The 14,947-nt window shown below is 45.0% G+C and overlaps 1 protein-coding gene across 2 annotated transcripts in view; it reads left to right on the top strand.

Annotated features, from left to right (window-relative positions):
* Positions 1-14,947, top strand: part of RBFOX1 (RNA binding fox-1 homolog 1) — a 2,222,576-nt gene that overhangs the window by 299,662 nt on the left and 1,907,967 nt on the right. For both annotated transcript variants that reach the window (XM_077141880.1, XM_077141879.1), the window contains exon 5: positions 4,920-4,979. In XM_077141880.1, the coding sequence (XP_076997995.1) occupies positions 4,920-4,979 (60 nt within the window). The remainder of the gene's footprint in view (positions 1-4,919; positions 4,980-14,947) is intronic.

The following is a 14,947-nucleotide window of genomic DNA, read 5'->3' as shown; positions in this document are numbered from 1 at the left end:
TAGAGCTAAATTTTATCTCCCATTTTAAAAGCAGAGGACTGAAAAGCTTAATCTGACATTTACACGGACTTTTCTAAGTTGGTGGAAAGGAGGGCAGTCTGAGTTCCTTGCGGAAGGTTGACACTGGTGTTTCCTCTGAAGGACTCTGGGTGGTTCGATGTGGGGATGGGCAGGTGGGGCTCACGTGGCATTTGAGAATGTGGATCTCGGGAAGCCTCATTACTGGGCAGGGGTAGGGAGGGAGGGTAACGGGCTGGTGACATCAACTTGTACCTAGGTCCAGGCGTGGGTACTGAGGACCTGTGTGATTAGAGACTCCACTTCTGGATTTCTGGGCTCTACCCTACGCTTACCACCTGGATTGGTGGCATCTTCTGAGCATGTTGGGATGGATTCTGAGACTGGCTCAGCAGGCAGACTGCAAAGATCGATTAATAATGCCTGCCATGGGAACACAAGAAGGGAGTGGCCACTCTTGTGCCCTGTGCTGGTATTTTGTGATGGTTACTTTTGTGTATCTGTATGGTTACTTTTGTGTATCTGTATGGTTATGATGCTCAGTTTAGCCAAACACAAGTCTAGATATTGCTGTGAAGGTTTTTTGTAGATGTGCTTGACATCTACCATCCCTTGACTTTAAAACTGAGATAACCTTCAATAATATGGGTGAATCTCATCTAATCAGTTGAAGACTTAAAGAACAAAAACAGATTTCTATAAGATGCTAATCTGCTTCAAGACTGCAGCATGGAAATCTTGCCTGAATTTCCAGTCTTTTGATCTGCCCTATGGATTTGGTCTTACTGTCCCCCCACAACCATGTAAAACAATTCTTTAAAATAAATCTTTTTATATATCCTATTGGTTCTGTTTCTTGGGAGAAATACACATTTCTGGATAAAAAACTAAAATATATCCCCAAATGGTAACATTTCTGCATTCAGACAAAATTGACAGGATGCTTGTTCCAAAGTGACCCCAAACCATTTGCCACACTATGTGAACTGAATAGTTTTTCAAATAATGTTAGAAATGAATACGTACCCAAAGGACTTGGCTAGTATTTTCATGTGTTTTCCCTTGGTTTGTTTCTTTTCAAAATAATAAAAAAATTTTGAAGTGAAATAAATTGTTTGAATGCTATTGTAATATATGCCCAGAGTACAAAACACAAGAGTCAAAAGAGTAACTGTTTCCCTCCCTACCCCATCCCTTAGCCGTCTAGTTCCTCTCTCCAAAAGCAGTAATTTTTACCAGTTTCTTTGTCTATCTTTCCAGGGATTTCAGTGACTATGCAACATACGCATATATTCTCAAAACAATGAACAGCTTGTGGTATATTATACATACCACTTTGTATTATATATTTTTTCCCCTATTTCTATACAGAGCTTTCTCATTATCTTTACTGAGAATGCCTGTATGCACCATAATTTATTTATTTGGACCCTGGAAATTTATGTTACTCCCGATATTCACAAGTTACAAACACATGTTTCAGTGATATCCTCTGCCTAGGTCACTTTACACATGTGTGGACATTTCTATGGCAGAAATTCCAAGAACTGGAATTAACTCATGCCAGTATGATCAATTTTAAAAAGTTTGACCAATGTTTAATTCCATTATGTACTAAAGTATGTCTCCCTATCCCTTCACTGTCGTGATGTTTTTTCCAACTTTTATCTTTGTCAATCTTAGTAAAAAATACTAGTTCATCTTAATTTGCATTTCTTCTATTTGCAACCCTATATCCTTTGTGAATTGTCTGTATATCTCCCTTACTTGTTTTTTTCTTTTAACTTTGGTGTGTTTCTTACTGATTTGGGGAAGCTCTTTTATAAGTTAAGGAAATTGTCCCTTTGGTCAATGAGTTATAATTTTATTTTCATATTATTCTTTACCTTATATGTTGTTTATTGTGTCATTTTTTCATGCAGAAAATTTTACGTATTCCAGGTTTTCAATCTTTTGCTTTGAGGCTTTGGAGTTGGAGTCATGAAAATAAAGGTCTTCTCTACCACTCTAAGATTATAGAAAAAGACTGCATGATTTGGCTGGATATGTTTTGTCTCCTGGTCAGTTCATGTACCAGAGGAGTTATTTTGACTGTTTGCTTTAGAAAATGCGGTCTCTGTGGTGTGGCAGAAAGTTGTGTTCACAATCACCTAACACTCATGATTAGGCTTTGGAGTCACCTGCCTGCCTTCCCTTTCTCAGCTTCCAAACTTCCCAAGGAGGCTCGCCACATTCCTGTGGTTAGGGCATTTTGGGGTGTACTGGATCCATGTATATAGGCCCAGATAGAGTAGCTGACCCCTATCTGCCTTCCATGTCTCAAAGCCCAGCTTGGAAGGCTTCACAACCTTGGTTTCTGCAAGTTTTTCCAGTTCCAACCCTGTGAACCAATCGTGCTCCCCTGACCCCACACCATGTGTCCGTTGCTTAGGAGTCTTTGGCTGGTCATGTTGTTGGCCTTCTGGTAACCTGAAGGTTGGACCTCAAAAGTTATTTTATACGAAGAATGCCATGTTCTAATGCTGTCTGTCTACCACTGCTCTCTGGGAGCTGACCCTAGTTCATATACCAAGTCCCCTAGATGGCCCTGTGGGGCTCTCTGCCTTGGTCATTTTTTAAACTGGCTCACTCTTTAATGCCAGCGAGTCTCATCCCAGCTCTTGAAAACTGTAAAAAGAAGCACAAAGGGGCAGGAATTGAAGGGTAGATTACTGGACTTTCCAGGAGACAGCTGAGATTCAGGGAATGGGGAGGCAGGACATAGGACAAAAGGAAAAGAGAACAGGCAGGGACTGGAGTGGTGACTGTCTTGGGAGCCTAGTTTGGGATCTAAGAAAGAGAGTAAATCAGATATTTTCTCTCCTTCTCAAATATTGTCATTGGGATGGAGTAGCTGGAGTACAAAGGTATTGATGTTAATTGTAAGGCTTCGGGAGGAAAAGTTAGACTTCCTAGAAACTGAAACTATGTCAGAAAGCCACTGTCTGGGGACAACCAATTCAAGAGACTGAGCCCTCAATCTTGGGGCTTGCACCTATGAAGTTTATTTCTGCAAAGGATAGGCTAAGCCTGCTGATAAATATGCCTGAGAGTGACTCCTAGAGAGCCTCTTTTGTTGCTCAGATGTGGCCTCTCTCTCTAAGCCAACTTAGCAGGTGAACTCACTGCTCTCCCCACCCTACATGGAACATAACTCCCAGGGGTGTAAATCTCCCTGGCAACGTGTGACTTGACTCCCAGGGATGAGCTGGAACCTGACATCATCAGAATGAGAAAGCCTTCTTGATCAAAAGGGGGAAGAGAGAAATGAGTCAAAATAAAGTTTCAATTACTGAGAGAGTTCAGAGTTGGGAGGTTATCCTGGAAATTATTCTTATGCATTATATAGATATCCTTTTTCAGTTAATGGGGTATTGGAGTGGATTTAAGCAGTCACTGGAATGGTGTTCAGAATTGTGACTAAGTCCTGCACGATCCATGCATTCGTCCATTTATTCATTCTAGTAAATGTAATGGTGTCACGAAGACTACTCTGCATTCTCCATGTCGAGGGTGGACAGGCATAAACATAATTGTGATTCTCTGATTGCTAGATTTTCCCATGACCACCTCCTACTGGAAAACTGCAAAAAGGGCGGAAGCATAGCAAGAAGTCTGTGTCTTCTTAGTTTAACTTTGGAACTATTCATAGGGATAGAAATCTCCAGACTCTGTGGGCGAGTCTGAGTAACTCATGTGGCTGGTGCAGGAAAATGGGTAGCTTCTCTTCCTCTCTGTCTTTCTATTCCTGTCTATCTCCCTTACTTTTGGTATATGTCTCTTTTTCTATCTCTGTTTCCCCTTCTCTTCCCCTCTCCTCTCCTCTCCCTTCTGCCCTCCCCCTCCCTTCTCTCCTCTTCCATTCCTTTCTCCTCCCCACCCTTCCCTTCCCGTCCCCTTTGCTATACCCCTTCTCTTCCCCTCTGTCTCATGCATGAACTAACACACACATGCCCTCTCTGTCCAGGAGATTTGAATGTGACCCTTGTTTAAAGCTCAGTGACTTTTGGTTAATGAAAATATGGAGGCTGAAAATATGGCCCTTACTTTTGTGGTGAGCCAGTCCAAGCTCTACTGCTTTCCTGCTGATCTACTCGGCACAAGTTCCCCAACCTTTCTGTCATTTCCTTGCCGGTAAAATGGAGATAAGATTAGGACTTATTTCTTAATATCATGGTGAGGAATAAAGAAGAAAATACACGAGGAGCAAAAGCACACAGCCTGTGAACTTTTGCTGGGCTGAACCAGTGAGAAATTAACCTCTAACCTGCGTATAGGAGCGCTGGTCGTACCTGAGGATCTCTTGCAATCTTAAGCTTGTGGATGGGGTGTCCTCACTGACACAGAAGTCTAGACCAGTTCTATTATATTTTTTTAATAGGAATATAAAATGGAACTACTAGCCACATTAAAAAGTAAAAAGAAGCTGGTAAAATTAATTTTAATATATTTTATTTTAAAAGTTTGTGTATTTATATTTTGATATATCTTATGAATAGATTATTAAATATTATTGTGCCACCATGTAATCAATATAAAAGATTAATGGGATATTAATCTTAATGAGATATTTTACAGTTTTTCTTTTCATAGCAAGTCTCCAAAATCTGCTATGTATTTTATACTTAAAGCACATTGCTAATCAGTCTAGCTGCATTTCAGTTGCTCAATAGCCACATGTAGCTGGTGGCATTGAATTGGGCTGCGCAGGTCTAGACCTCTGAGAGATAGGGAACCTCGGGCTAGCTGGTGATGGATTTGGGCATCGTGCTAAATTGGGTTTAAATTGAGTTACTCTAAAGTAGAGTTTTTCCTGCAAAGTGAGCTCCTCCATCTTTTTTTTTTTTTTTTTTTTTTGCCAGGACTACAAATCTGAAAAGTCAGCCTTCTCCTCCAGTGCCAAAACCAGTCCACAAGGCCCAGTAAGTAGAAGCATTTTGTGAAAAAATTAGATGCTGAAACTATTTTTGCCTTTTTCTCCACCATCTTGGTCTCAGTCTTCAATCACCAGGAGTGGTTTTCAGCCGAATCTGATCTTGCTGGGGAAGTAACTGGGTTTGAGAGCTTGGCAGGCACTCGTTTTCACAGTACCACTTGGTACTCTGTGAAAACTGAGCACTGCCCTCTGAGAAGGACCAGTCCATCGGGGAGCAGATCTGGCGGAGTAGTGCTGGGGGCAAGGCCACCTCCTCCTGCCAAGGTGGCTTCTTGGGTCTTGTCCAGGATTTGAGGGTTCCAGATACTAGGAGATTGGGAAGGACTATCCTCTGGAAAAGGAAGGCATGTTAACTGAGGGCTCTGGGGACCTCACATCTTGGCCAAACTCTGGAAGTTTTTGGTGTGGAAACTTTTTTTTTTTTTTTAAACATGGGCAGGCACTGGGAATTGAAACTGGGTCTCCAGGCCTGCCCAGTGGCCTGCCCAGTGTGGAAACTTTTCAAAGGAAAGTGGTTGGAATGGTAGCTGGGAAACTCTGCACCTTAGGGACATGTGCCTACTGTGGGATCCCAGGTGACTGACATCTCCCATCGTTCTGGAGCTTAGAAGAGTGCCCCCTGAATTTCCAGCTTCTTTGAGTTTGTTCTTTTCTCATCCCCAGCCCCAGCTTCTTGAGGCTGATGATTTGTCTCTGCTAGAAGCAAAGATGCTGTCCTGTCCCCTTACCTTGACAGTGTCCCACACTGGCAAAGGCTTGTTTCCCCTGTGGCAGCTATGGAGATTGTGAAGTTTGATGAGATTCATGCTGTGCAGACAGGACAGCCCTAACAAGGCACTCCTTCCCCAGACTCTGGCCTTCCTGTGCTGCTGGTCTTGGTCCCTCTGGCTGGAATCCTTTGGAATGTTTCTCCCCACCTTGGAATGTTCCACAGGTGGAAGCAGTCACTTTTGCGACTGGTGTTGGTGGCAGCCAATGCTGGGCCAGCTGTTTCTGGCTGGCAGCTTGTGTCACATGCTTCAAAATGAAGAAAACATGTTAACTCTTTGATCCAGTAATAACCCTTCTAGGAATTTTAGCACCTTGGCCTTGATTGTGAAAGTATGAGAAGATGTGTTTATAGGAGTGTATTTCTTGAAGGGGTGAGTGCAATAGCAAAAACATAAAAAGATATACCCTCAATGTCCTATGCTGGACCAGTTGTTTCTGGGTGGCAGTTTGTGTCACATGTGTCACAATGGAAAAATGTGTTCACTCTCTGATCCAGTAATAACCCTTCTAGGAATCTTCCACCTTGGCATTGATTATGAGAGTGTGAGAAGATGTTTGTGGGAGTGTATTTTTTGAGGGGATGTTCACAATACCAAAAATAAAAAAAAAGATATACCCTCAATGTTCATCAATAAGGAATTGTTTAAGTAAATTATGTGTATCCATGAAGTCCAATTCCAATTCCAAGCAGCTGCTAAAATTTCAGTGTGGATTTATATTTTTTGACTTGGAAAGATGCTGGTGAAATGTTGAGTGAGAAATACAGCATATATCATATGATTCCAATTATGTGCAGTTATATTCATATGTCTCCCTTTCTCTCAATGCAGAGATATGTCAGAAAGGCAGATGGGAAGTTCAACTAAATTGGTGATTTTTGCATTTTTCTTTGGGCTCTCCTGTTTGGTTTGGTTTCTTTTTTACAGTGAGCAGTTTTTTTTCTTAATAGTAACAACAGCAACAACAATAATACATGTTGATAATAGTTATTTATAAAATTAAGCAGTGGGTTCTGGGTCATTGAGGCATTTTCAGGACAGCTGGCAGCATGTTAAAGTTTGACTCTCAGTTGTCATGTAAGTGCTGACATCCCTTCTGAGGAGTGAAAATGAGTCTTACAAAACAGAGTCAGGGCCTCCATAGAGGCTTTTGGTCTTTGGTTGCCCCAGGAGGCAGAATGCCTCAGACTTTGGCATTTTACCACCCTTTCCAGTCACTGCCTTATGGTGCCAGCTCTGTTCCTCAGCTCTGACCCTTACCTTTTCATGTTGGTTGCACCTCCCAGAAAGGCCTTGCCTTGATACAGCACCCGAGTCTCATTTGCATCAAGAATATGGAAATGGCAATATTGTTAGCACTACTGGGTATCTAGGAAGTGTCTGGCATTACACTCAGCATTTAGCATGATTATCTCACTCACACTCTGGAATAGCCCAATGAGGGCGAAACTATTCCTACTCCCATTTTCACAAGGGAGGAAACGGAGGCTTGGAGGGGAGTGACTTGCTCAGAGTCTCATAGCTAAAGGGTAGTGGGGATTCAAACCCAGGCTAGGCTCTAATTGGCCTGAGGGTAAGATGACCCAGGGGCCATTTCTGGAAACTTACACCTTACATGTGGGCTGATTCTAACCTCAGCTGATAAGGCAAAAATCACTCCTAGTCAAAATTACGTGATAAAAATCCCACTGGAAGACTCCAGGTTGGAGACCAAAGTCAACCAAGCTTTCATTGACAATTAGATTGAGGTCTTTGCTGAAGTACCAGATGATGAAGTTGGCTGCGGTTAGACACTGGTTGAATGAAATGTACTGGCCTTAACTCCTGGAGTCACCTGTGGACAAATGGTCACATGATGAGAGGCGATTGGGAAATGAGACCGAGTGAGAAACTTTCAGATTCACACTCCCTTCTCAGGTTCACTCAGGAGTGATTGTGTGCTAAATGTGGTGGTGACATTGCTCCAACATGAAAAACATTCCTATCCTCGTTTTTTTTTTTTTTTTTCCCCTTTCTCTCTGTGTTCCTCGTTCATATAAGAGACAAAGTGAGCTTAAGTGGGAGAACCCAAATTTCCATTTTGGCCTGCCTCATTCCAGAGGTGTGTTTCCCAGCCCTTATGCTTTTCGGTAACATAGCTATACTGTATTCGTTTTTGATTGCTACAAAAGAAATTGCCACAAACGTAGTGGCTTCAAACAGCACTCATCTATTATCTCACAGTGTCTGTGGGTCAAGGGTCTGGGTCCAACTTGGCTGGGTCCTTTGCTGGCATCTAACAAGACTGCAACCAGGTGTCAACTGGGCTGTGTTCTCATCCAGAGCTTGAGATCCTCTTCAGTGCTTCCTGGTTGTGGTCAGAATCCAGTCCCTGTGGCTGTAGGACTAAGACCTTCTGCTCCTAGAGGCCATCCGCAGTTCCTTTCCATTGTGGTCCCTTCCATGGGGAGTCTGTATCCTAGCAGCTTGCTTCTTCAAGGGCAGAAGGACAGTGTCTCTAGTGCATGTTAGTAAGACAGAGCCTTACATGGATATATCCTAACATAGACATAGGAGTGACATCCCTCACCCTTTCTGTTGGTGAGAAACAAGTTACAGGTCCTGTCCCCACCCTGGCAGGGGCAATTATGCACAGTGTGAAGATGGGGCCTGCTCTGGGGTCTGCCCAACACAGAGACTTTGCTTATGTAGTTCTGAGGTGAGTCAAACTTTCACCTTTTCTTGGGGCTCCCGCATCTTTCTGCCCATTCTCCCCTCCTGTACCTTCCCCATGAAAGGGCTCCCACCTCCCAGGCACCAGGTCCACCATCAATGGCTGGACTCTCCAGCCTTCTGGATTGCCCGGCCACTTAGATATCTCAACCTCCTCTCCCTGTCGTTCTGTAGGAGTCTCTCTGTTGCAGCCTCAGCAGCAAATGAATTTTTAATGGAATGCTGCCACCTTTTGGAATTTAGCAGAAGTGATCCATTTGGTTAGCAGGTTGGCCATGACACTCCAGGAAGAAAATGGGGCCATTTGTGTCTCTGTTTATACCCACACATGTACAACCACTCACTCCACTTCTGTTTCCACTGGGAATTGACTAAAGTTTGATGCGAGATTCTAGAAGAAAAATAAAATGAGCCAGTTTCCTCTGGACACAGGTTTGTTCATCATTTACGCTCTGGTTCATTGTTGCTTTGCTTGCTGACTGGCCTGTTCCCTGTTTCACACTCAGAGAAACAATGCACGAGAAAGAGCTTTGGTGTACTGGGTTTCATCCTTGGTTTTGCCACTAGCCCTCCAAGGACTCCAGCTTCATCGTAAAATGAAGGGGTCCTAGATTCTTTCAGCTCTAAAACCCCTGATCCCATGCCTGTAACCAGGTATGGAAAATAGATAACATCCCATTTACAGATTCCAGTGAGAGAGGAGTGGCGATCTGGACTCTAGATAAAGGATGCTATGGTCATTTCTGTGCTCAGCAGGACAGAGGGACACCATTGCTAGGAATGGCTCCCTCACAGCGGGAGGGGACAGTGCTAGACCAACTCTCAGTGTCTCTTGGAGCTCAGCAGCCTACTAGCTGCTTTGTCCTCCCCTATTGCTTCTCTTTCTGTGGGGTATTCAAAGGAATTAATGACCTCCCCTTGTCCCAGCATCCTCCTTCCAATCCGAAGTCAGCAAAGCCTGCCCATTCTTCCCTCGACACGTCCCCAGGTGTCTTGCTGCACCAGTCCAGGCCCTCATTAGGTGGCTTTTGGATCATATAACCAGCCCTAACCAGCCACCACCTCCTCTAGCTTTTAGCTCAGTAATTAATTGGTCAGTCTTACAAATACCTGACTCACTTGCCTGACTACCACTTTCTCCTCTTGAGCATCCTTCATAGCCCCATGCTATGTGAGAATAGTGCCCACGTCCTTCTACTCCAAGCTTAGTATTTAACCCCAAACTTGCTGCTCTTCAAACATTATCTCCTACAGTTCTCCCAGTCCTGGTCCTCCGTCTCCAGACACTGATTCCCTTACTGTGGGTTCTTGCTCAGGTTATCTCCTCAACTTGTATTCTCCCCTCAAGTCTGACTGTTCAAATTTCTAACCACCCTTCAGAAAGACCTTGTCTAAAAATTTCTTCTAAATCCCTCAGTGGTCTTGAGCTTCTCCATCTGCCTCCATTCCTTCCTTCCTTCCTGCCCTTTTCATCTCTTTCCCTCTTCATCCCTGTCACCTTAAACAAAGCTATGTTCCAGTTACCACTAAGAGTTGGAAGATACAGAGATAAGACCCAAAGTATTCACAGCCTTCAAGGGAAGAAAAGCAACAAACACAAAGAAACTCATAGTTAAAACATAACCTTATTGCTTGTGAGTGTAGGCAGAATATCAAATTCAGTGGTAGCATGAACAGGTGATCCGGGAACATTTTACAGAGGAGGTGGATTTTGGTGGGCAGGTTGACCGACATGAAGGCGTCATCACACTGATTGTGGGATGTTGGGATTCCAGCTAGAAGGAGCAGCATGGGCAAAAAAGATAGGCCTGAAATTCAGCTTGATTATGGCTTATGTCCCAGAAGACGGGAAGTTGGAGATAAGTGGGAGAAGCAGGCATGGCCTGGTGTGTCAAGGTGGGTAAGGAGACGGGTTTTCCTGTGATCAGTGTGGAGCCATTGAAGGGTTTTAAGCTGGTGATTGACATGATCTGATTTCCATTTTAGAAAGATGTCTCTAGGTCCCCGGAAGTCACCCCAGGAAGCTGGGTGACTGGAGAGAGCCTTGGTGCCTCTTGGGCAGTTCTCAGCCTCCTCAGTGGAGCGGGCCTCCAGGGTAGACATGGTCACCAGCCAATGCCCAGGCTTCTAGGCACGATTTGCTTCTCATTGCTCATGTGCCTTTCTGTACATCCGCTCGGCAAAAAACCAAGTGTGTGGGTGAGATAACAGCATTAAGAGCAAAAGGACAAAGCTGGTACTTGGGGCAGTGAAACACGGAGGCTTAAATTCTCTCCCTTCCAAATGTCACACATGGTTTTGGCTGTGTGATTCTGATTAAGCAAGCAAGGCTAGCCAGGATGAAATGCTAAGCAGAGCTCGTGACCTCAGGCCAAATGAGTGCAGAGGTCCACAGCTCTGATGAGCATCTCCGCCATTTTTTTCCCCAGTGCTTCCTGTGAGAGAAGAGGGAGAGTCTGTTCAGTGATCTTTGCAAATCTCTGAGGATGGTGGTGCCCTCTGGAGATACAGCGATACTGACAGGATTTCCATGTTAGCCTTGGGAATTCCCTTTGGGAATGAGAATCTCTCCTCCCTACCTCCTAATGGAGTGCCTTAAATATGCTGATTGCTGATGAAATGAATGAGTGGAAGAATTGGTCCTATTGATTTGAGAACCCCAAAAGTCTCCTTCATGCCTTTTCCCAGTCAACACTCACCCCACCCCCTCTCAGTGACCACCTTCTGACTTGCACCTCTGCGGAGTAATTTTATTTATTCATGGGCTTCATATAAATGGACTCGGGCAGTTTATTTGCATCTAGTTTCTTTCCCGCAATCGCATTCCTGGAGATTCATTCATATTGTTGCATGTAAGAGGAGTTCTTTTTTGTTGTTGCTGAGTAGTAGTCCATTGTGTGATTACAGTATGATTTATTTAGCTGTTCTCCCATTAATGGGCATTTGGCTCATTTTCTGTTTGGGGCTATGTACATTTGTATATTTGCTTAGGGGTGGATGTGCCCACTTATTTCTCTTGGGAATATACCTAGGGGTGGGTTTTCTTGGGCACAGCTTCTGCAGATGTTACCCAACAGTTTTACAAAGTGCTTGTATGAATTGCGACTCCCACCAGCAGTAAGTGTGCAAATAGTTGTGTGCTAAGCTCTCTTTACGCATTATTTTCTGAATCATCGCATACCCCTGAGGAACAGGTGTGGTTTTTATCACCCCCAATTCATAGAGGGGCACACTGCATCCCAGCTCAACTGGGACTCTGGGCAGACCGTGGAGAGGCCAGGATTGCAAGTGCTCACACAGCAAAGGGCAGTGTGATCAAGTAGCCTTGTGCACAGACTTGGGAACCTGACTGTCTAGCATGGATCCCCACTCTGCCACTGGCCAGGTGGGCAAGTCTGGGCAGGTAGCTGGACCTCTCTGTGCCGTGTTTTTCTTGCTTGTGAGGTAAAGTTGATAGATCTGGCTGTGTTGAGGATTCAATGAATCACTATGGGTCAAGTCTTAGGACCGTGTGGGCCCCAGGGAAGGTTAACTATTATTATTCTTTCAGCTCTTCCTGGCTTCAATACTGGGCTGAGCTGAGCTCCTTGGGGAAGTAGGCTGCAATCTCAGCCATCTTTAATAGCTTTCAGGCAGCCTGCACAATTCTCAACCCTTCCCCTCCTGTCTGAACGTAGCTGGCTTTCCTGATGAAATCTAGAATCTAATTTGGGGCCCCAGTCATTGGTCTCACACAACCTGCTGGGTGCGTTCTGGCTCGTCCCTTCTGAAATGAGTCTCTGCTCCTTAGTGAAGTCTGTTTGCTTGAGGTTTTATCCTTTACAGAAATGGTCAGGCCTCCTTCCCCCCCACATCTCATCTCCATTTCTCAAATCCATGACAAATATTGATGCTTGATAACTACAAATATCACACATAGCTTTTAATCAAGAAAGACTGAGGGAAGATAAGGGGAGTAAATATGTCTCTGTAAGGTAGTTCAATATTCTCAGTAATGATTTTGCTAAGAAATAAAATTACTGCAGGGAGGGGGAGGGCTCTGTGATGTGCATTGAAATAGGCTGCCTCACCTAAAACTACCAGGGCCCTTGCTTGCAGACTGCTGCCTGGATTTAAGTTAGATGTTCATTACCCAAATCGGTAGATGCTATCTCATTTTACAGAAAAGAGAGAGGTATTTTAAATGTGAATTTCCGATATGTCATCAATCTATCCCATTGCCAGCAAAACACCTCAAACCAACTTCTGGCCTCGGTGGCTTGTCTGAGACAGGAGTGGAATGTGAATGCTTGTTGTCCTCAGCTTGAGAATGAAATCGTCCTGCTGGGGGCAGAAGGGAGGCCAGCCTCCTGGATTTTGTTGACTGGGGTTCTGTTTCCCCATGTGGACGTATTGGCAGGTACCTGACAATCAGAGATTTCTACATGACTGGCCAAACTGACCCAAGGCTACCGTTCTAGGTCAGAGCTTGGCCAAACCAGCCCTAGTGAGACCCCATGACCTAAATCCAAAGCCTCACCCTCAAGGCAGTCCCCAAAGTTCTGCTGTATTTTGATGCAACCATTTTTCATGACTTTAGTACTTCAGGGCCTTTGCATGTGCTGTGCCCTGATCCGGGAACACTTTTACCCAGGGCCTGTTAACCTCATAGGCGTTTTACTGGATTCCTAGTCTATGCCAAACACTGGGAGCTGGGAGAGGATGAGGGACAGAACAGGCAACCGCGTGGCTGGTACCCTCAGCTTCTCCGCAAAGCCTTCCCTATTCACTCTATCAAACTTTCAAGCCCTGCTCAGCACTCCTGACCCCTCCTCTGCCGTCTTTCTCATGCAATGCCTAGTGCCATCTGACAAACTATGAATTTTACTTATTTGGATATTGTCTTTCTCTGCCACTAGACCGTAAACTTCAGAAAGGCAGGAAGTTTTCTGTTTTGTTCACACCTAGAACCATGTGCTTCAGCATCTAGAACCATGCCTGGTGCACAACAGATTCTCAGTCACTATTTGTTGAAAGAATGGAAGAACTGAACCCTAGCAAACCGCCTCGCATACTTACCATGTGTTTTACCCACCTAGCCTCGCTCAATTCTTGCAGATTCTGGTGTGTTCTTATTGTCCCCATTGAACAGATGAGAAGCTGATGCTTAGTGAGGGTTGTGAGGTCACACAGCTAGGAGAGGGCAAAGCAAGTAAGCAGGTGGGATGGCGGTTTGCCGAGGGGAACTGGAATAAAAACACACCTGTTTTTCAAAATAAATATCAGATTAAAAAATAGACATTAAATCCTTTCAGCCCCTAGGTTAAGGTAACCATGTGCTGTCTCACAGCTCTCATATAAATCTGGGCTCCGTGACACAGCCTGCAGGGCCTTGAATGGTCTGGTTTAGCTCCCCAGCCTGGTTTGTTTCACCTCGCCCACACTGCGATGCGGACACCCTGGGGCACCTTTCCCGTCCCAGTAGGCTGTGTTTCCCGCTGGTTGTAGCAGCCCTCCCACCCCTCCCTGGCCACCAGACCCCTGTCTGCCTTCACCTGAAACCACTGACTCCAGGGGTCCTTGTCTGGGTTACTGTGGGGGTAGTTTTCATGGGCCCAGACCCTCTTCTTCCCTCATCTAGGTGCTGGCCACACTGGATTCCAATTCTGTTCAGTCATGTTCTTTCCCCATTTCTTGTTTGTCTAGTCAACACCTCACTGCAACCCGGGATCATCCTAAAGTCTGCGTGTGTTAGGAGCACAGCAAAGTCCAAGTGAAGGAATGGGTGGGTTGGCCAGTCTCCGCCAGCTTTGTGGCTGCTGGTTTCGTCCACTCCTAGTTGGTCTTTATCACCTTTCAATAGCCTTTGGCTTTATATTTAAATGACCTCAACTTCTTTTAACTGATGAAAACTATCAACCTCATAAACCACTGTCAGTGAAAACCAGTGATTCCCTCTTTCATGCATCTATCCAATACCGGGCATCTGCCCTGGGTCAGCCTCTGTGTGGCTGCTGAGGACATAATGGTGAGCTGATATGCCCAACCTGCCTCCTGAGGACTTCAGTCTAGAGCGGCAGACAGACATTAAGCAGATAATTACACTAAAGAGTATCTGCGAACAGAGAGTAGTGATCTGTGAGGGAATGCGTGTCTCTGGAAAAATTATTCCAAGGACACCTGGCCCAGACGGGTCTGCATGCCTGGGTTCTGCCCCCCACCTGAGGGGCTGATGAACTGATCTCTCAGGTATGAACAGAGGGTCATGGCAAAGACAGGAGGGGAGCCTTCCAGACAGAGGGACAGCATATGCAAAGGCCCTGTGGCCAGAGGGTATGGTCCTTCCAAGGAAATGTCAGAGGCCAGCCAGAGAGGCTGCAGCTCTGAGAAGGACTGGGACCTGTCAGGATGAGGCCAGTGGGGGCTGGGCTTCCAGGCCATGGTAAAGATGCTGGTCTTATCCCAAAGCAATGGAAGGCCCTGAAGGATTTGA

Source organism: Tamandua tetradactyla, chromosome 23 (genome assembly GCF_023851605.1).
Source record: "Tamandua tetradactyla isolate mTamTet1 chromosome 23, mTamTet1.pri, whole genome shotgun sequence".
Classification (NCBI taxonomy): domain Eukaryota; kingdom Metazoa; phylum Chordata; class Mammalia; order Pilosa; family Myrmecophagidae; genus Tamandua; species Tamandua tetradactyla.
The sequence above is the reverse complement of the archived record's forward strand: the minus strand, read 5'-3'. Positions and strand labels throughout refer to the sequence as shown.